This window comes from Glycine soja, chromosome 7 (genome assembly GCF_004193775.1).
Source record: "Glycine soja cultivar W05 chromosome 7, ASM419377v2, whole genome shotgun sequence".
Lineage (NCBI taxonomy): Eukaryota > Viridiplantae > Streptophyta > Magnoliopsida > Fabales > Fabaceae > Glycine > Glycine soja.
Window position 1 is genome coordinate 17,108,202 of NC_041008.1, and position 22,639 is coordinate 17,130,840.

The window sequence follows — 22,639 nt, forward strand, 5'->3', positions numbered from 1 at the left end:
AGCAAGTCATGATCGTAATGCAAACGCTGCACGCAATTTCCTTGATGAGGAAATTAAGGTGCTGCATTTTAATTTGTATGGTATTGAGAAAAGCAATAACAAGAGAGAAAAATGAATTAAGCGCGTCAAGCACGTAATGGGAACGAAGGACTTGGTGATTACGCTGTTAGTTTTCTTATTTAAAGGAGACCAAATGAATTGTGTTACAGAATATGATTGTGATGAGGATAATGAAGAGTACTGTTGGCGTCTGTTTCTTGTTTTTCCTTTTATCGGAAGCCATTCGCTGTGAAGGCTGTTGGAAGGAAGAGAGAGATGCTCTTTTGGGCCTTCATTCCCGCTTTGACCTCCCTTACTCTTGGGACGGCCCAGATTGTTGTCAATGGAAAGGAGTCATGTGCAACTCCTCCACTGGGAGAGTGGCCCAACTCGGTTTGTGGTCTGTTAGGCGAAACAAATATAGTACTCTAAATTACTCGGATTTTGTTGTCTTCAAAGATTTGAAGAACCTCAACTTGTCAGAAAATGGAATATCCGGTTGTGCAGGAACTGAAGGTTAATTCATCTCTAGTACAAATTCTCTGTCTTGAAATATATAAATATCATTGTGGATCTACTTAGTGAAAATGAACCTTGTTAATTATATGGCATACTCATTATTTCAACTTTGTTTTACATACTTTGCATGCAGCGCGGCTCCAAAATCTGGAAGTCCTTGACTTGAGCCGCAACGATTTGGATAATGCTGCCATTCTATCTTGTTTGGATGGCCTTTCATCTCTTAAGTCTCTGTATTTAGGAATTAATATCTTCAATACATCTTCATTTCACGGTGAGGCTACCTATATTTGTCTTTTTCATTTTAAAGAAATGATAATACAAAATTGTATTTCTGATTATTGTGATGATGTAAGCCTCTTCTAATACTTGGTACTATTTTCCCTCAATTTGTTGGCTTCTCCACGTACAACACATGTACTATGTAAGCTTTTGAAACTCTGTCATCAAAGTTGCGTTATCTGGAGCTCCTTGACATAAGTGTCAACTCTTTGACAAATGACATCCTGCCATCCCTTGGGGGATTCACATCTTTAAAGGAACTATATCTGTCTGATATGGATTTGGTCTCAGATCTTCATATTCAAGGTAGGATCATTTGTCCATTTCATTATTAATTAATAAAGCTAAGGCGTGCTGTTTTAATCGAGGAATTAGTCATTGCTTCAAAGTACGTATACCTGAAATGTAACACTATATATTCAATTCCTTGCAGGTTTATGTTTATCATTAAAGAATCTTGAGATCCTTGATTTGTCCGCTAATGATATTACTTCTGTTCCCAGTGGACTTTCATCCCTCAAATCTTTATATTTATCAAATTGTCAATTGACTTCAAAATCAATTTTTAGTACGTCAAATACATTTCATATTAGAAATTTTCATTATTTGTTTCGGTTGAAAAATATATTTAACTGCTATAGTTATGTATATTTAGATATATCAAGATTTACTTCATTGGAAATTCTCGACTTATCTTCTAACCAGTTGAATGAGCGTATCCCGTGGCATCAAGGTTTGTTATTATCATTCCAAAATTATATTAAGATTAGACATTTATTTCTTTTAGTTAATAAATTCATAAGATTTTTATTTTATTTTTTGATTTTGCAAAACATTATTTACTTTAATCCTTTTTTATGCATAAAGATAATGAAAATAAGATGAAAAAGATTAAAATAAATAACTTTTTATAAAATTAGAAATTAAAAAAAATCAAAGTTAAGAGTAAATGACCGATGATATCTATCTATTAGTTACTAAAGTTAATGAATTACTCAATATAAATATAGCTCCAAGATACCATGCTTTTCATTTATTACTTGTAATAAAACAAGGTTTGGCTAGAAGTATCATCATCTTATAAAAAAAATTCCTCTAAAACTTCTACTTCTTTCTAACTTTTCTCTCTCTTTCTTTTAACTTTTTTCTTTGTATCTTTTTTCCTTTTTTTATCTCTCTCTCTGTCTCTCTCTCTCTATATATATAATCTTTATCATTTTATTAGAAAAAAATATTATATATTATTGTTATAACATTGTATATTTTTATGTACTATAATAAATATTTATGTACTATATCAAAACAATTATTGTATTATACAACAAGAAAATTAGGTTTTGTTTATAGAACACATATCACAATTTAAGGGAAAAAAATTACTGCTCAATTTTCTCTAACTTTTTTCTCTTTACTTATCTTTTATTTTTTTTTAAATATTTCTCTCTCTTCTATTTTCTAAGAAACGCAACTGCTATCTGACCCAACTCCTTCTCACTCTTTCCCTCTCTCATTTTTTTTTCATTTCTTTTCCTTTTATTATTTTATTCTTACACAGTTTTTTTTTAATAACTACTCATTTATATTATATTTTATATCCTTTATTTATAAAAATATATTCAATAATTTCAACTATCATGTATAATCATAAAAATAAAAAATATTATGGTTTTGTTGAAATTATATTTAAATAAAATTTTTAATATAAAAATATGTTATTATTATATTAATTAAACCATATATATTATAAAATTAATAATTTCTAGACTATAATTATAAAATATTTAAATGCTATTATTATTTAACATTTGAAAATCACAAGAATATTTTAATTTAACAGAAGTTAAATCCGTTTAAATTTTAAACATCAATTTCTCGTATCATTTTATAAATTTTTAAATAAAATAAGAAATAATTGTGTGATTATAATTAAATATATTTTCTGTCTTTGATTTCTCCTACTATTTCTGTTTTTTAAAGTTTAAGTTGTTAACTATGTTTTCTAAAATTATATTTAATCTTTTTATGTGGACATTTTTTTTATTGTAATGGGTTGACTTTATCTTATAAATCATTGCATGTTTTATGGTTTATTCAATATAATGGCATTTAAAATTAATTTTAAATTTTAAATTAGACAAAAAAACATCTATAAATTTATTATTTTAATATAATAGTCATTTTTGTTTCTTGGGGTACTTCCGATAAAATTAGAAGTAATAGTCACTCTTAGTGAAAAAGAATGGACACGGGACATATATACATAACCCCGAGAGATCAGGTGCATAAAATTTTTTTACCTTTGATAGAGATGCAGGGCGAAGATAAGAGTGAGGATGGAGATGAAAACGTGGGATGAGATATTTATCATCATGCTCTATTATGCATATTGATAATTATTACTTATAAAAACAGCTGAAACAATTATAAAAACCAAAACAATTAAAATGACTGAAACAAAATAACAATTGTTGTTCAAGGTAGTTTCTAATTTCTCTATATAAATTAATGCCCTTTATCTTACACTAATTAAGCTTTGTATCATTTTCTCTTTTGTGCAGATTTTCATCGTTTAAGTAACCTAGAACATTTGATATTGGATGACAATAGAAACCTGGAAAATGAGTTTTTAAAAAATATCGGGGAATTGACATCTTTAAAAGTTTTGTCTCTTCAATATTGTGATATAAATGGCACCCTTCCTCCTACAGGTATATTTGATTTTTACTCTTTTGTTATTCATCACATTTATTGTATACAAGTTTTTCTTAGTTTGGTCAACTATTATCGCCCTTTTTCATTATTTCACAAATAAGATGGATTTATTTATTTATTTGTCAAAATTTCATTTTTCAGATTGGTTTAAGCTAAAGAAGTTGGAGGAGTTAGATCTATCCAACAACAAATTTGAGGGACCACTTCCCTCATCTTTTGTTAACATGACATCTCTCCGAAAGTTGGAAATTTCTTATAATCACTTCATTGGAAATTTTGATTCTAACCTTGCAAGCCTTACATCACTTGAATATTTTGGTTTCATAGGGAACCAATTTGAAGTTCCTGTGTCTTTCACTCCATTTGCCAATCTTTCAAAGATCAAGTTCATCTATGGTGAAGGAAACAAAGTCGTATTGGACTCGCAACATAGTTTGCAAACATGGATTCCAAAATTTAAGTTACAAGAGCTTATTGTGTCTTCGACAACTGAGACTAAATCTCTTCCTCTCCCAAATTTTCTTCTTTACCAAAACAATTTAACCAATATAGATTTGAGTGGTTGGAAGTTGGAAGGAGACTTTCCTCATTGGTTGTTGGAAAACAACACAAAAATGGTTGAAGCTCTGTTTAGGAATTGCTCTTTCACTGGTACTTTCCAGCTACCAATGAGTCCCCTTCCTAACATACAAACAATTGACGTGTCTGACAATACCATAAATGGTCAAATTCCTAGCAACAATTTCAATTCAATTTATCCAAATTTGCAACATCTAAACTTGTCTGGGAACAACATCCAAGGATCAATTCCTAGTGAGTTAAGCCAATTGAGTTTAATGTATTCATTGGATCTTTCTGAGAACCAATTGTCTGGAAAAATACCTGAGAACATATTAGCAGATGGTCACCCACTCCAATTCTTGAAACTTTCAAACAACATGCTTGAGGGACCTATTTTGAATATCCCTAATGGTTTGGAGACCTTGATATTGAGCCATAATAGATTTACTGGTAGACTCCCAAGCAACATTTTTAACTCATCACTCGTTTCATTGGATGTAAGCAATAATCATTTGGTGGGAAAGATTCCAAGTCGTATAAAAAACTCATCAAGGCTGAAGGAACTTTATATGTCCAATAACCATTTTGAAGGATCGATTCCAATAGAATTGGCAGAACATGAAGATCTAACTTATTTAGATCTTTCCCAAAATAATTTGACTGGTCATGTTCCATCATTTGCAAATTCTCCCGTGAAATTTATGCATTTGAACAACAACCATTTAAGTGGATTGTCGAAAAGAATGTTCAATGAAAACTCTTCTCTAGTGATGCTAGACCTTAGCTACAATGAAATATCTAACAACATTCAAGATATGATACAGGACCTTAGTTATACAAGGTTGAATTTTCTCCTTTTGAAAGGTAATCACTTTATTGGGGATATACCAAAGCAGTTATGCCGATTGACAGATTTAAGCATACTAGACCTTTCTCATAACAATTTTTCTGGTGTAATACCCAATTGCTTGGGTAAAATGCCTTTTGAGGTTGAGGACTTTGACTTATTGTTGGGATATTTTTCTGGTTGGTTAGGTAATAGACATTATTGGTCCTATAGTACAAATGGGACCCTACATTTACCAAATGTTCAAGAGAAAACCAATTTCACTTCAAAGAAAAGAACAGATACTTACATGGGGAGCATCCTTGTTTATATGTCAGGAATTGACTTATCCCACAACAAACTGAAGGGAAATATCCCATCTGAGCTTGGAAACTTGACAAAAATTCGTACATTGAACTTATCCCACAATGATTTAACTGGGCAAATTCCAGCTACGTTCTCCCATTTGGTACAAACAGAGAGTTTGGATCTTTCTTTTAACATGTTGAACGGTCAAGTTCCTCCTCAACTGACCATGTTAACCTCACTTGAAGTATTTAGTGTGGCACACAATAACTTATCAGGTCCAACACCTGAATTTAAAGAACAATTTTCCACATTTGATGAAAGCAGCTATGAGGGTAACCCATTCCTTTGTGGACTTCCACTGCCAAAGAGTTGCAACCCTCCACCTACTGTTATCCCAAATGACTCTAACACTGATGGACACTATGATACTTTGGTGGACATGTATTTTTTTTGTGTGAGCTTTGTCGTGTCATACACATCAGCATTGTTGGTAACTGCAGCAGCTTTATACATCAATCCTTACTGGAGACATGCATGGTTTTACTACATGGAATTGGCAAGCATGAATTGCTACTACTTTATCGTGGATAATTGTAGCAAGGTTTTTAAAATTTGAAATGTGTAATATATTAAGTTGTATATCTAGAATGAGTTGCATGTTTGTTTGCTCTAAGTTTGATACAATATAATAAAGGTCACATATATGCCGTATGAAAGTAATATGAATTGTAGGGCATTGAACATGTTCATCAATGTTTTTATATCACACTAGAAAGGCCTTCTTTAGCAATTAGTAGAGTTTTTCCTCTTGTTCATTGACTTGAAATCCTTTCACGTAATCTACAGAAATCTGCTTATTTGGGATATGTGATAACCTTTCCTGGGACATCACATAACAAATATTAAACTTCTTATTATATAGATTCAACTTAAAATTTTCAAACAAGTTAATTAATTTGATTTCATAAATCATGAATTTATTTATTTCTCTAACAAATAAAATGTAAATAAATATTACATGAGAACACGTATTAGGTGAAAAGGCAAAAACAAGGATATTGCACCATTAGTCATTAATTCTTAATGGAATCTCACATGCTCAAATAAAAAAAGTGTAATAGATAAACAAAATAGTTAGGTTTCTTGGCAAAATGCCCAACAATATGATTCAAAAACTGGCTCAACACTACACTAATCATATCATAATCTCAAAAGTCTTGACTCATTGACATTCAAAAACTGAAGCTACAACTACTTCCCCAACACCAGGGAAGAGAATGTTTTATCTCCCTCTCTTTAAAATTGCACATAATTAACTGATTGATCAATATTCACCTGTTTTGTACATAATGATAATGGATCATTTTCACTGCAAATAGAGTTATAATCGATTTATTTTGATCTCAGTTTTACTTGCGTGAAACATATTTACAATGTTGAGGCATGATTCTCAAATTTTTCATTCACTCGTTAATTGCTTTTAAGCAGCTTGCACAATGATTTGATTTTATGATAACTGTTCTCCATGCCACTTAATCTTTTAAATAATTTGCTTAACTGTTTTTAAGCATATTGTGTAAGATTGATTTACTAATTCTAGTAAACCAAAGACAACCTTCAATTAGAACCATTTTGTCTAAAATTAAGATTTTCTTTTTCTTTTCCATTTCCTTATGTATAAAATACCCAAGTATTTGGAAATCTGCAAGATCATTGTAGGACAATATATAGAACACTTTTAATTCTCAAGGCAAGTCAATTACTTCACAATATCAATTAAACCTAAAATGAGAATGTACAATAAACGAAAAAGAAAACAATTTCAAAGGAGTACAAGTAACTATCCTGCTAAAAATAGCATTTGTCCATGATGTGTGCTAAACACAGAACAATATTATTAATTACTCAGTTCTCCTCCTTGACGTTGGGTTAATAATATTGAGAATAAATTTGTATTGAGAATAAATTTGTATGTAACATGATCCAAGTCATCATGTAATCAATTCTAATTTTAATAATAAAGTATTATTTTATTTTTATTATTATATTTCACTATTTAATTAAATGATCCATTTGATAATGTTCTTGACTAAAATTAAAGACTTTTTATTATAATAGAGATTATGATAATGAGAAACAAGTTTGTTCTAATTTTAATCTAAATCGTTTTTTACCATAGAATTATTATAAATAAGATATCAATAATCCGGATAGATTAATATATATATGTGATAGTATTTATTAGATAAATATTAATAGATATCATTTATTAATTTGCATATATAGATGAGTCACATTTGATGTGATCATTGAACTGACTCAATGAAAATTTTCTAATGATTAAAATTTACCATAAACTGTCAATAGAAAATTCTCAAGAAGAAGTATAATAGCTTTCTTTGAATTGAGATTGTCATAGTAATTAATAGATTTTTTGTTGTATTTTGATTCCAGACACCTAATGCTTTAGAACACTTGTTGAATGGATATTAGATATGATTAAATACTTGTAGAATTAATGATTAATCAAGAAGGAATCCATCAACTCTTGATAATGAGTTTGAGTTCTATGAATAAAATTATATCCTGACCAAGAAAATTAAATGAAAGAAAAAATGATTTTCTTAAGTCATTATGAGTTAACTCAGAAGGGTTTGACAGTAATAACATATTCTAGAGTTAACCTAGAGCTGTAAATATGGAATAAATTATTATACTACTCATCTAATGGTTCTTTAAAGTAAAATGCTACTTCATGCTATCTGAACGTTAAGGAGTGTTGCTAGACGCCTACCTTGATTACTATATTAATTTGATTGATATATTACCGACTTAGTATTGAACTTACGGGGTCACACACAAACAAATGTTCTAATATCTGTTAAAGAAATTATTTTAATATTTGATGATTAATTAAATTAGAAAATTTAATATGATCAAATGATTAATTGATTTCAAAAAGGTGAAATATTATTGTATTTTTGCTAGCACTGAAAGTATAAATAATATGAAAGATTTGGTGAAAAAAGAGAAACAACCATGTATAATTTTGTATTTGGAATTTGGGTTGAAAAGACGGCTAGATACAAGTTTGACTTGGTCAATTATTATTTCATTTTTAATTGCTAAATGGTTAGCAATAAAAGGTAACAAGAAATAATATAGCTTAAAAAAGGATACTATCAATAATGATTTTGATTTGATAAGAAATTTTGTATCCTTAAACTATAAATAGAGCCTTAGGTTGCACATTGAAAACATCAAAATATCACTTCTCTATTCTTTTTTTTTTCACTTGTCAAAGGGGAGTTGCTAGGTGCACCCAGCAACTTTTAAAAATACCCAAACTGCCCCTGCCCCTACTGCTGCTTCTTTCTTTCTTTTCCACGAACAGTGCCTCCATGAATAGTGCTTCCACCCAGCACCCAACATTTTTAAACGACACAATGCTTCCATTTGCGCATTCTCTCCTTCATTTCTCTCTTCAGTGTACAGTGCTTCCCCATAGTTTGTTCGTTTCCTTGCGATCGGTTTGGTTCAGTGAACTGTTAGGTTCCGTGAAGGTGAAGGTGTTGCGGTGGTCGTCGGCAACATACGAGGTATGCAATGTTGAGTGTGTTTTGGTGTACGGCAGTTCGTCCAGATCAAGTTGATCCGTAAGAAGTTTACGGATCAACTTAATCCGCATGTAGGTTTCATTGTTGCGGATCAAGTTGATAGTTACGGATAAACTTGATCCGTAAGTCATTCATAGATCAAGTTGATCCAGGCTCTGTTTTTTGAAATTTTAAAGTTTAATTTTGTTTTTAAATTATTACTTTGTTTGTATTGTCATTTTTTAATTGAATTGTTTATACGTGTAGAATGAAATAGGATTTTGGCTTTTTACTATGTTATTTGTGTATTTGTTTTTAAATTATTACTATGTTATTTGCGTATTTTTATTTGAATAGGGTTTTTCTATGCTTGTGTTAAAAATTTTGATTTATTGTTAAGATGGACGAAGATCAGTGGATGTATGAAGGTATAATGCCTGAAGAAGTGGATATGGATTATGAAAATGAAGAAGAATGTGGTGTGAATGAACCACATGTTGATTGTTCGAATCCGTTCAATACTTCTCAGGTAATAATGTTCATGATTGTGAGTGATTTAATAAAATGAATATGTTGTAGGAAACTGAAATTATCTGGATCGGTTTGTAGGTGTTTGACAGCCGAGAGGATGCTTTGAGGTGGGCTTGATCCGTTGCTTATGAAACTGGATTTGTGGCAGTAATTGTAAGGTCTAACACAAACACAGGTAGTAAAGGAAGGGCTTCGTTTGTGTTAATTGGTTGTGAAATGAGTGACGAGTATAGGTGTAGGAAGAAAGAATTTGTTAGAAGAGACACTGGGACTAGGAAATGTGAGTGTCCCTTCAAGCTTCGTGGCAAGCCAGTGGTTGGAAGACAAGACTGAATGGTGAAGTTGATTTGTGGGATTCATAATCATGAATTGGCCAAGTCATTAGTTGGACATCCATATGCCGAGCGATAGAGTAAAGATGAAAAGACACTTATTGCTGATATGAGGAAGTCAATGGTCAAACCAAGAAACATTTTTCTTACTCTAAAGGAGCACAATGCCAATAGTTGTACGACCATCAAACAAATATACAATGCAAGAAGTGCATACCGTTCAACATCTAATGAAGCTTCTTAAACGGGATCAATATATTCATTGGCACAGATTAAAGGATTAAGACGTGATTCGTGATATCTTTTGGTGTCACCCTGATGCAGTGAAGTTAGTCAACACATGTAATTTGGTATTTTTGATAGACAATACCTACAAAACAAACAGGTACAGACTCCCACTGCTCGATTTTGTTGGGGTGACACCAACTGGGATGACATTCTCTGTCGGTTTTACATATCTGGAGGGTGAACGTCTTAATAATGTGGTTTTGGCTTTAGAACGCTTCCGAGGTATATTTTTAAGATGTGATGTCCTCCTTGGAGTTATTGTCACTGACAGAGACCTAGCATTGATGAATGCAGAGAAAACTGTATTTCCTGAGTGTACAAATTTGTTGTGCAGCTTTCACATAAACAAGAACGTGAAGGCCAAATGTAAATCATTAATTGGTCAAAGAAATGCTTGGAAATATGTCATGAATGCCTAAGGAACTCTTGTTGATTGTCCTTCGGAGCAGCAGTTTGATGAGTGCCTAAAGAGGTTTGAAATGGTTTGTTCACCTTGGCCAATATTTGTTGATTATGTCAAGGATACATGGATAATCCTACACAAGGAAAAGTTTGTTACCGCGTGGACGAATAAGGTGATGCACTTAGGGAACACAATAACAAACAGGTATGAAATTGTTCACTTATTTCTATTAACGTTGATGAATTGATGAATTTTTATTGTTGTATATGTTTATTGTTATTTGTGTATTTGAAATGTAGGGTTAATCTACTCACTGGGCTTTAAAAAAAGTGTTACAAAATAGCCTTGGAGACTTATGCAGTGTCTGGGATGCCATGAACAACATGATGACGCTACAACACACGAAAATTAGAGCATCATTAGAAATAAGTACACATGTTGTTGGACATGTCTTCAAAAAAACCTTATACAAAAGGCTTCTTAGAATGGTTTCAAGGTATGCTTTAAATCAAATTGTTGCTGAATTTTAATGTGTTCACTATGCTGACAAGAATCCTTTCACTTGTGATTGTGTGATGAGAACCACGCACGGTCTTCCTTGTGTTTGTGAGCTATCCAAATATGTTGTTAGTTGCATCCCACTGGATTCAATCCATATGTTCTGGAGGAGACTCAGTTTTTCAGACCAAGGGTTATCTGAGCCCGAGGTGAGCATCAAGGAAGTAATGAAAACTATATCCAAAAGATTTGAAGAACTTGATGTTTGTGGTAAGTTTACTCTGAAGACTAAGCTTTGGGAGATTGCATACCCTGATCAAAATTCGATGTGTCCTCCTCCAGCAAAGGTTAACACAAAAGGTGCACCGAAGAAACCGATGAATAGAAACCCAAGGTCAACAAAGTGTGATCCATCTTACTAGGAGTATGTAGATGCTTTTCATTCTCAACAAAGTAGCAATTCATCAGTGAGGCATAGTGCATCATCTTCTGACCAACCCAATCCAAGAAGGATGATGCCTATGTTGGATCAATTTTAGTCATTTATCCATGACTTCATTGATAATATTGTTGATGTCGAAGCTGATGGAAATTATGGATATCGGTCGGTTGCCAGTTTATTAGGTATGGGTGAAGACTCTTGGTTGTTGATCCGCATCCATCTGCTTGTAGAACTTGGCACATTCTCATAAGACTATATCAAGCTCTTTGGTGGCACAGACAGATTTGAGGAATTAAGGATGTCACTACATGTTGATGGGTTAACCCAGGTATTTAATTTATGTTTTTTGATTTTTAAGGCTTAGCTTTAAAATTAACTTTGACGTCTATATTTGTTTCATTCAGGCCACTATGGATAAGTGGATGGATACAACTGACATGGGATATGTGATTGCATCGAGGTATAATGTAATCCTTGTATCCTTGTCTCACCAACAAAGCATGACGTTCTTTCCTCTTAGAAGTTAACCACCGGGAAATTCTTCGGTGCATCGCATAATTTGTATCGGTCACGTCTATGACAATCATTTTGTTCAGGTACATTGTAGATATAAAGTTTCTTTTTTATATTTATGCAATCAATTATGTACGATTGATTTAATATTTTTTTAATGTCCACAGATTTATTTAAAAGACCATTGTCCTTTACCGCCGGTAGCACTGTTATGGTCTAGCAATTGTCATCCTCAGGTGAGGTAGTGACCAACACCATATATTAGTAGAATGCAACACTGTAGAAGCTTCACGATGTACAAAAGAGACTATGTTGACTTAAATGATGATTGAAAATGTACCTTTGAATGACTGATCGTTTTGAATTTGAATCTGACATTAAAATTATTTGTCTTTGTTTATTTGTTATGTTAACAATACATTATCTAATGCATTTATGATAAATCATTGTCTAAGTTGACAATACATTGGGAAATGTAAGCATGTTATCATAAAACGTGACAGGACACTATAAGACTTGACTACGTGACAGGACACTGTAAGACTTGACTACACATTGGGAAATGCAACTGTGTTAACATAAAGCGTGACAGGACACTGTAAGACTTTACTACACATTGGAAAATGCAACTATGTTAACATAAAGCGTGTTACCATGTCACATCATTGGCGTGAGTTCACAACACAGACAGAAACCATGTGCACGTGTATGTATTTATTTTAAAAATTGAATCAATGATCCTGAAACTCATCTATATATATCACACATTCGAACACTGTAAAAAATCAAACTTTTATTCCTAACAAAACTCTTTGAATAAAGTATGACATTCTTGGGAGAAACAAGCAGTCAGACAATTGTGAATTCCACATTAGCTTTTATTTATCCAAATGGTTCCATTGTTCACAAAGACAATGGTGTTTATTTTCAAACCTCCACTCCAGTACCTTTTCGAGTACCTAACATTTGTGATTTTCAAACATTAAAACCCAGAATACACAATACCCTTCAACTAACTGACGAACAATATTTGGATGAAATTTACTACCGGCAGCCATTCACAGATACAGGTAACCATCTTCGCTTTCAATGTATGCAATTGAAAAATGATGATGATGTTAACACAATGTTAATGTGTAATCATCAATTTTCATGTATTGGTCCGATTGATGACCCCTACTCATGATGCCCTGTTATATTACAATGGGAGGTGGAACATGTCACGCCAAAATGAGTTTGTTGGTTACTCGTTCAAGGGATTTTTCTCAAATTGGTCAAAGCTAAAGAAGGTGGAAGAGTTAGATCTCTACGAAAATGAATTTGAGGGACCACTTCCCTCATCTTTTGTTAACATGAAATCTCTTGAGAAATTGGAAATTTCTTATAATCATTTCATGGAAATTTCGATTATAACCTTGCAAGCCTTTTTAAATTTCTTAGAATGTGAGTTTGGGCCTAACCCAACCCCAAAAGCTAACTCAAGGGGTGAGAGTTGCTCCTCATTTATATATTCTAATGTGGCTTTATTTTTAGCCGAGGTAGGACTTGAGTTTTTCTCAACAAAATCACTTGAATATTTTGGTTTTACAGAAAACCAGTCTGAGTTTCATGTTTCTTTAGCACCATTTGCCAATAATTCAAAGATAAAGTTCATCTATGGTGGAAGAAAAACAAAATCGTATTGGACTCACAACATAATGGATTCCAAAATTTGATTTACAAGTGCTTAGTGTGTCTTCAACACTAGAGACAAATTCTCTTCCTCTCCCAAATCTTCTTCTTTAGCAAAACAATTTAACTAGTCTAGATTTGAGTTGTTGGAAGTTGAAAGGAAAATTTCCTCTCTTGTTGTTGGAAAACAACACAAAAATGATTGAAGCTCTTTTTAGAAATTGCTCTTTCACAGATACTTTTCTACTACGATTGCATTACTTTCCTAACATAAGGAGAATTGACGTGTCAGACAATGTCATAAATGGCCAAATCTCTAGCAACATAAGTTCAATTTATCCAAATTTGCAATATCTTAACTTGTCTAGAAACAACATCGAAACTTCAATTCCTTGTGACTTGGACCAAATGAATTTATTGGATATGACAATCAATTGTTTGAAAAAATAACCGAGAACATATTTGGAGATGGACACCCACTCAAATTCTAGAAACATTCAAACAATAAGTTTGAGGGACTTATTTTGACAATCCCTAGTGGTTTGGAAACCTTGTTGTTGAACCATAATAGCTTTATTGGTAGACTCCCAAACAACATTTTTCATGCTCCCATCACTTCGATGGATATAAGTAGTAATCATTTGATGGGAAAGATTCCATGTCTTATAAAAAACTTGTCAGGATTGAAGGAACTTTATTTATCCAATGACCATTTTGAAGGATCCATTCCATTAGAGTTGGGAGAACTAGAAGATCTAACTTATTTAGATCTCGGCCAAAATAATTTTATTGGTCTTGTTACATCATTTGCAAATTCTCCCGTGGAATTTATGCATTGGAACAACAATCATTTAAGTGGATTGTCCAAAAAATCTTCAATGGAAACTCTTTGGTGATGATAGACCTTAGCTACAATGAAACATCTAACAACCTTCAAGATCTGATACAGAACCTTAGTTTTGAAAGGTTGAGTTTTCTCACTTTAAAATGTAATATCTTTACTGGGTATATACCTGAGTAGCTATGTCAGATGGTAGATTTAAACATACTAGACCTTTCTAATAACAGTTTTTATGGTGCTATACTCAATTGCTATGGTAAAATGCCTTTCGAGAATAAGCACTGGATGAAATTGTTGAAAATGATTTTTGGCTATGATGTAGATTTCAGAGATAGTATTTTGGTTGTTGCCCCAAGCGTGGCCCAACTACCAATATAATTCTGCATGAGAAAGCAAATTTCACTTCAAAGAAAAGAACTAACACTTACAAGGGAGCCTCCTTGCTTATATGTCAGGAATTTACTTATCCCACAATAAACTGAAGGGGAATATCCCATATGAGCTTGGAAACTTGATAAGAATTCGAGTATTGAACTTGTCTCGTAATGATTTAACCAGGAAAATTCCAACTATACAAATAGAGTTTGGTACAAATACAGTTTAGATCTTTTAACATGTTGAGCAGGTTAATCATGCTTAAAGTATTCAGTGTGACACATTCCAGTTTACTCTGATTATAGTTGTTTAGCAAGGACATTTTAAACAAATATCAATTAATATTAATTTGTTATAACATTTAAGAATTTAATATTTATGTATTGATAATATAAAATAATTTTACATTAATAACCATTTTAAATTATTTTACAGTGTATATATATATTTACATCAATAAATTAATTTTCAGATCACACCAATCGAATTTTACATATTTTAAATCTTCAAATCATTTGCATTGTTATTTAACATATCATTTGCATTGTTATTTAACATATGCCAGAAACCTGTCAATTCAATACCTCTTTTTGATTAAAAGGCTACTTAATTTACAAATATTATAATGACAGACTTTCTTAATTGATAAGGACCAATTTAATTGTTTTTATTTATTAAAGAAACAAATTGAAAAATCATTTATAACTGCAATGAAAATATAATAACAAAAATGATATTCAAGATAAGATAACGTACCTCTCCCTCTTGCGGATATCAACAGTTTGTTCCTCAAGAGCATTCATGTCTTTAATTCCAAGCTTCTGGAGCAGATTTACACTTGTTACAAGAACATTGGGCAACACGGAAAGGTCATCACAAATTATAAAAGAAGCAGTTTCCTTAACAAAGTCATTTTCAAGAATCAAATTTTCTGGGGGCACTTCTCTGTTCATTAGTTTTCCACAACTGCATCTTTGATTTCTGAAAATGGACAAGAGGCTCCCACTTCCCCTTCTACTACACCCACTTTTTCACAAAGAAAGTACTTTGTTGGTTCAGTGTCGTGGTCGATGTTCGGTTTCATCTGCTGGCAATAAGATTCCATAGAAGTCCTTGCGTGCAGTAGCATTTCTTTGCACGTTTGTGTCCGTATATGCTTTTCTTGAAAATTTCACACACTTTCATACAACGGACTGCTGCTGCCATGGTACCAATCGCAGAACACCCAGTCACTAAGCAATCACAGAACACCTAATAAGCAAAAATTTACTTATAAAGGGTTATGATAGAAATGAACCTAGAGAGTCCAAATAGGTCTAGGATAGAAGATTTAAATATTAATCTTTTATATTGGTTAGTTTTACTTTATTTTTCTAAGAAAATACTATATTGTCCTACTTGTATTTTTTTTTCTTTTTGAAAGAATTGCATTACTTGTGATTGATATTGTTTGTAAATTCTTATTTAATAGGGAATAGGGTATGCATTGTGTAAGGAATTATTGTTGTATATTTTAGTATATTTCAAAAGTTAATACATCCTTTTAATTAATTATATCATCCATTTTAATGTGAATTAATGCCTTGCTTTAATTGGAATTATTATGTTTTTTAATTGAATTAATTTTTCTGATTAATTACTAAATATATTTGATTAATTATCTTTAATACACATTATTATATGATCTTTAATTTTTAATCATAAAAAGATGATTCTCTCTTAGAGAAGAGATATTATTCTCTTGAGATCGTGGCTACTCCTTTAGTGAGTGGAAGATCTTAGAAAACTTAGATCTTGAATTTAATATTCTTGTTCAAGATCTATTGTTAAATATTTTCTTTGTTAAATTATTCTTTTGTCTTTTTTATTATTTATTTTTTCATTTAGTTCACACTTTTTTTATTAGATGTTTAAATTTAGTCTCGCAGTTTTTAAAAATTACTCTCTAATGTTGTCTTTTTCGTCCAACAATGTTAATGCGTAAGCAGAGCTTCAAAATTGCTACTATTTAAAATTAAATTTATTAATCTTTAAAAAGTTATAAAATAATTTTAAAATATAGCGGTGATTAGAAATCTAACACTATTATAAAAAAATAAAAATATATAAATTATAGTAAAAAAAATCGATTTTATATTATACTAAAATATTTTACTATTAAATATAGAAAATAATTTATATATTAATATTCATATAATAATATTTTTAATATATAACAGTTATCATTTTTTTATCATGATTATAGTTATCATTTAAAAATAAAAATATTCGTTTTTAATTTCATAATTTTTACATATAATGAATATAAAAGTTTAAATATTAATATTAATAATACAATAAATATAATAATATATATTTATATTAATAAAGTATTTATTATATTTTGAAATATTACTTTTATTATATGTAAAAATTAAAAAATTAAAACTAACATATTTTTTTAGAAGAATCTAATCATTTACCAACTTCAGCGGAAAAAAAAATCTAACAATTTTTAACTGCAGAATTTTCTTCCGGATTTTAGTAAGGATGTTGGAGACATGAAATAGTTTATCTTTGATCCATGATAACCGTTAAGAACAACTTTTTGATGAAATTTTTAAGAACAACTTAAAAAAATAGAAGGTGTTATTGTTCAACACTTTTCCACGGCTCCACCATTTGATGATCATGTTGCAAGAATGCAAGTGAGGGGTTCATATACGAAAATAAAGAAATAATAATAACGAATAATATTGGATAAGCGTGCAATTTGGGACTTGAAAATTATATTATTTAAATTAAATCACATAATTTATTTATGAAATATATTATTTAAATTAAAATTAATGCACATTTTTTTGTCTTAATTTCAATATATTATGCTGATAAGTCTTTAAGGATAATATGTCTAACAAATGTCTTATGTTTAATTTGTTTATGGTCATATTTATTTGTAGATTGTGTTAAAATATGGTCAGAAAATATGGTCGGTTCATGGTTCGTGATTCACCGTGAATTTGAATGCCAAGGACAACAATTATCAATGAAGAATATCAATTCTATCTTTATCTTTTCTAATTGTAGAATTTAGGAGCTAGTAGTGGTAGCACGACCTTTTTTGTGTCTAACAAGTTAACTTCTGTTGAGAATATAAATGTAAAGAGATCTTAACAATTTTGTTAATTAGAAAATGTGCATCGCGGAGTGTGGCCATTTACAGCGGTGATGATGAGAACGAGGAGAGTTGAACGGTGTTATGGAAAGAGGGTAATAATACCCCAAAAATCTAATTTTACCTCTCTAATGAAAGGGACAAAATAGACATATCAAGGAAGATAAAAGTCATGTCCAAAAAGCAAGGATGGCAGATGTAATTAAGTAAATCTCACAGGAGATTGATGTAATTTACTTAAAAAAATATATATTTACAATTACATAAAAAATATAACAGTAGTTAAACACACGTGTATTTTTTAATAAAATGTATATATTCAGATCATGTATCTGTAAAATCTCAACACTCAACTCAACTCCAAAGTATATAATGCTCCTCAGCAAGGGCACGCGCGATCAGGGTCCTACATCTATTGACTTACTGGCATATTTCATAATTTAACTAATACTAATATATAGATGTTGCCTAGCATGTAGGCTTAACATATAACGTATATTGCGACAGTTTTACTTACCTTAGATATTTCAATAAAATTAGGTGACATTAGAGATGATTTAAGTGTAATATAGTCATAAAACACCATATTATAAGCTTTTTTAAAATTGACAAAACACACCAAGTGTATAACTATATTACATGTGTTTAATTTTTATTTCTCACTCATGAAATCCAATCCGAATTCATGTTGAAAGTGAGACTGCATTTACATAAAAAGTGTAAAGTGGTCGTGATAAGTTTAAGGTCATAAATTCTGAAACATGACACTATAACGTAACAAGTAACAGTGAGAACTAGAAATCGCAAAACTACTAAACCCTATGAAACCAAACGCATTCGGATGCTAACATAACAACAGGTGACATTGAGAAATTACAGAGTTACAGAAGGGTCCGTCAACTTACGTCTAATCTCGTAAGAGAGAAAGGCATCAACGGTGGCATACTGAACCTGTTCGGCGGTGAGGCAGCGATTATCCCATTTACTCATGGTGATCCACTTGGGCTTTTGAACCTCCAAGCCCATCACGTGCTGTCCCAATTTCTTAAGGGGAATTTCTAGGGGCACCCAGCATTTTTGCTGGGACACCTAGCAAAACAGTGAAAGGGCGAAAATGTTCTTCACTTTTTCACGGATCACTACTCATACGAATGAGTTTTTTTTGTAGAGATTGTCAATCCGTATTGGGCCTACAATTTCCCAATCCCTACATGGATCATAGGATTTTTTATATTTTTTTTTCAAAAATATAATTTATGATTTAATTTAAAATTATTAATCCAAGCAAAGATCAAACTTGTGTCTCCTGCATTATTAATAAACACTCGAACCAACTGATCTAATAGACACATCATGTTATAAACAAATAGTCTCCCTATATATAAGACTAATGATAGGTTTAATAAGTATTTAGAGATGTAAAAAAATATCAAATTTATTTAATTACCAATTGCTATAAAAAAATATCTAAATACATCATTCAATTAAATATCATATTTATTTAATTTTAATCATTATAATAAACATCTAAATACATCAATCAATTAAATATCAAATTTTTTTAATTATCAAATTTTGTAAATAAAATAAATGAATAAAAATTTCTAAATTTTTTTTTAAAATTAAAACATATGGATTAATAAATAAATTTTAAATCTTAAATTTTGGTTTCAATATTTTTTATAACTACCAAATTTAATTTAAATTTGATTTCAATCATTAGCTTAAACTAACAATCTTATCATATCTTAAATTTTAAATTGTTATTTCAATATTTTTTATAACTACAAAATCAAATATTTTTTAAATTTAATTTCAATCATTACCTTAAACTAACAATCTTATCATATCTTAAATTTTGGTTTTCATATTTCTTATCACTAAAAAATTTAATATATTTTTTAATTTGATTTCAATCATTATATTAAGTTAACAATCTTATGATGTTTTAAATTTTAAATTTTGATTTCAATATTTTTTATAACTACATAATCAGATATATTTTTAAATTTGATTTCACTCATTATCTTAAACTAACAATTTTATCATATTTTAAATTTTGGATTTCATATTTTTTACAACTAACAAATTTAATATATTTTTAAATTTCATTTCAATCATTATCTTAAACTAAAAATTTTATCATATTTAAATTTTGGTTTCATAATTTTTATAACTAACAGATTTATTATACAATTAAAAATTATGTTTCAATATTTTTATAACAAATTTTAATTATTAAAAATTTTCATTTAAATATTTATTGTAACTAAAAAATTTAAATTATTTTTAATTATGATTTCAATATTTTCATAAGTAAAAAAGTTAATATCTTTTAAATATTTATTTCAATTTTTTTAAAGTTAGACAAATATAATATAACTATTAAAAATTAATTATTTCACCAATCTAATCTTAATTTTGACAATCTAATCTAATCTTAGTAATAATTAATATATTTTTTATAAACAAAATCAATACTTAACATACAAATAAGAAAAAATTATAAAATTTCATTAACATTACAAAACAACATTACACTGAAACAATTTAAGTAATAGTTGACAAATAAAAAATTTCCAAAAAAACAAATTTAGAAGAAGAAAAAATTGGAAAAAAAATTATTCAACAAAAAAAAAACCATATAGATTGTTGATCCGTGTGTTTTTTTTTTTTTTCAGAAAAATGTCATTTTTTTTGTTGGAGACGAAGAAGAAGAATCACGATGATGCGGGAAATGGAGGAAGAAGAAGAACCGCAAGGAACAACCATGAGCACGAACGGTGACAGAAAGAAGAAGTGTCGTAGGAAGAAGAAGAAGAAGCCCATAGGAAGAGGAAGAAGAAGATGAATGGGTCAACAATGGCTGTAGGAATAGGAAGAAGAAGGATATGCGCGATGGCCGACTGTAAGAATGGGAAGAAGAAGGATGCGCGTGCAGTGGCTAGCCAGAATAGGAACAAAAGGAAAAAGAAGGTCGTATGAACAAATACTATAACTTTATTTATATTATTAGAATGAAGGATATTTTTGACATTTCAACCTACGTGTTGAATGCCCCAACAAAAATGCTAAATGCACCAAGTAACTCCCTTTCTTAAGCCATCACTTGGGCTTTTGGTGTTTTGATTTTGGAGTATTGGTTATGTGTGATGATGGATGGGAGAAACCGTATTTATAGTGAGTGTGGTAGGCGTGAAGATTTGGAACTAATTCATGCGGTTTCTGACGGTTTACTACTTTGCGGGTATGTATCCTCCTCCCACAGTACAGTTGTTTTATTATTATTATTATTATTATTAACTATTTTTTTAATATAATTTATTTTATATCCAAATTAAATAAACATAAATCTTAAAATATTTATTAAAAAACATAAACTATTATCATTTATCATAACTATTGCCGATCTCTCTCTTAGATACATATTTTTAAAAATATTAATAAAATATGAATTTAAGATGATATTTTAAATCTGGTTATATAAATATATAGGTCCTAATAATCTATTTGACAACTATATAGTTAAGTCCTTGAATTATTTTTAATTTTAATTGGATTATTTATTTTGTAATTAGGTCTTTGTCTTTAATAGAGTCCATAACTCTTAAAATAGAAATAGATGTTCGAGACACTTCTTTCAAAAAAAAAAAAAATCAGCATCCAATTAAAAAAAGCTGTTTACGGACCTATACTGAAAATTTAAGAGTAAATTAAAACTATACAAAGAATATCACTTAATTAAAGAGTGTATTTAAAAGGAATGCATTACGTTTGTCTAAACAGAATTTGTAACAAAAAATTAGAAGTACGTTAAGGAGATATTGATGCTATTAGTTTGAAAATACTAGTTGAAGAATGACAAGTTTGAGAAAAGAAAAAGCTTAATTACACTTTTAATATTTCAGGTGTTGTAATTGTACAATTTTGGTCTATTTTTGTTTTAAGTGAGCCAATTGGGGGCTCAGGTAATGCTAATGTGCATTATTTCACATCGTCAACAGATTAAGTAATTTTTTATATCAAATAATGAATTTATATACTAATTTACTTGAATTTCTAAATAATGTTAATTTTTTTTAGTTACTTGGCAGGATAAATTATTACAATAACTTTTCTTAAAAGGGGAAAGCAATTTTTTAGCTTCTTAAAAATTAATTCTCCTTGCATATAATAATAAACATCAAAGTCAAATCCTCATACATATACGACAACCACTAGGTCTTTCAACACTAGTGGTTATATCTTGCATAAAATCTATGATAATCTAACTATGTGTAAACCCTTATAATATATAAGGAATGTTATAACTTGTTGCGTTAATTTTTTTTTATATAAAAAAAAAAAGTAAAATAAAAACGTTTTCTTAGCATACCAAAAAAATAAAAAATAAAAACATCTATTTTATTCAAAACAAAAGAATAAAAGAAATCAATTTATGAAAATCACGTGGCTACACCTTTTAAATGGAAAGTCCCACATATCATGTTTAAGACTTTAGAGCTAGTTGACATTAATCTTTAAATCAAATTTCAAGTTAATTTTTTAACATTCAAGTTTTTTTTTTTTATCAATTTTTCAAAATTCAAGTAATTGCTTTTGTCCAACAAAACATAAAATAATAGTTAATAGCCACAAAACCACTATACTTAAACTAATAAATACAGTGCAAGTAATTTATAATGTAAAATATAAATGCTATATAAAAAATTCAAATTTTCTTATTGCGTGTCTATAATAAATACGC

The 22,639-nt window shown here is 30.0% G+C and overlaps 1 protein-coding gene and 1 pseudogene across 1 annotated transcript; both read left to right on the forward strand.

The window, feature by feature from the left end:
* The first annotated feature begins 460 nt into the window (after positions 1-460).
* LOC114419015 (receptor-like protein 13) lies at positions 461-6,112 on the forward strand. Its single transcript, XM_028384588.1, has 6 exons — positions 461-555; positions 692-832; positions 988-1,146; positions 1,274-1,573; positions 3,399-3,548; positions 3,694-6,112. The coding sequence occupies exons 3-6, from the start codon at positions 1,116-1,118 to the stop codon at positions 5,862-5,864; spliced, it is 2,652 nt and encodes an 883-aa protein (XP_028240389.1). The 5' UTR covers positions 461-555; positions 692-832; positions 988-1,115; the 3' UTR covers positions 5,865-6,112.
* Positions 6,113-10,138: 4,026 nt separating this feature from the next.
* LOC114420439 lies at positions 10,139-14,967 on the forward strand (annotated as a pseudogene).
* Positions 14,968-22,639: the final 7,672 nt, after the last annotated feature.

Coding starts and splice junctions, on each gene's coding strand:
- LOC114419015 (XM_028384588.1), top strand. CDS start 1,116: ATGGATTTGGTCTCAGATCTTCATATTCAAG. Junction 1,147..1,273: donor CTCAGATCTTCATATTCAAG/GTAGGATCATTT, acceptor AATTCCTTGCAG/GTTTATGTTTATCATTAAAG. Junction 3,549..3,693: donor TGGCACCCTTCCTCCTACAG/GTATATTTGATT, acceptor TTCATTTTTCAG/ATTGGTTTAAGCTAAAGAAG.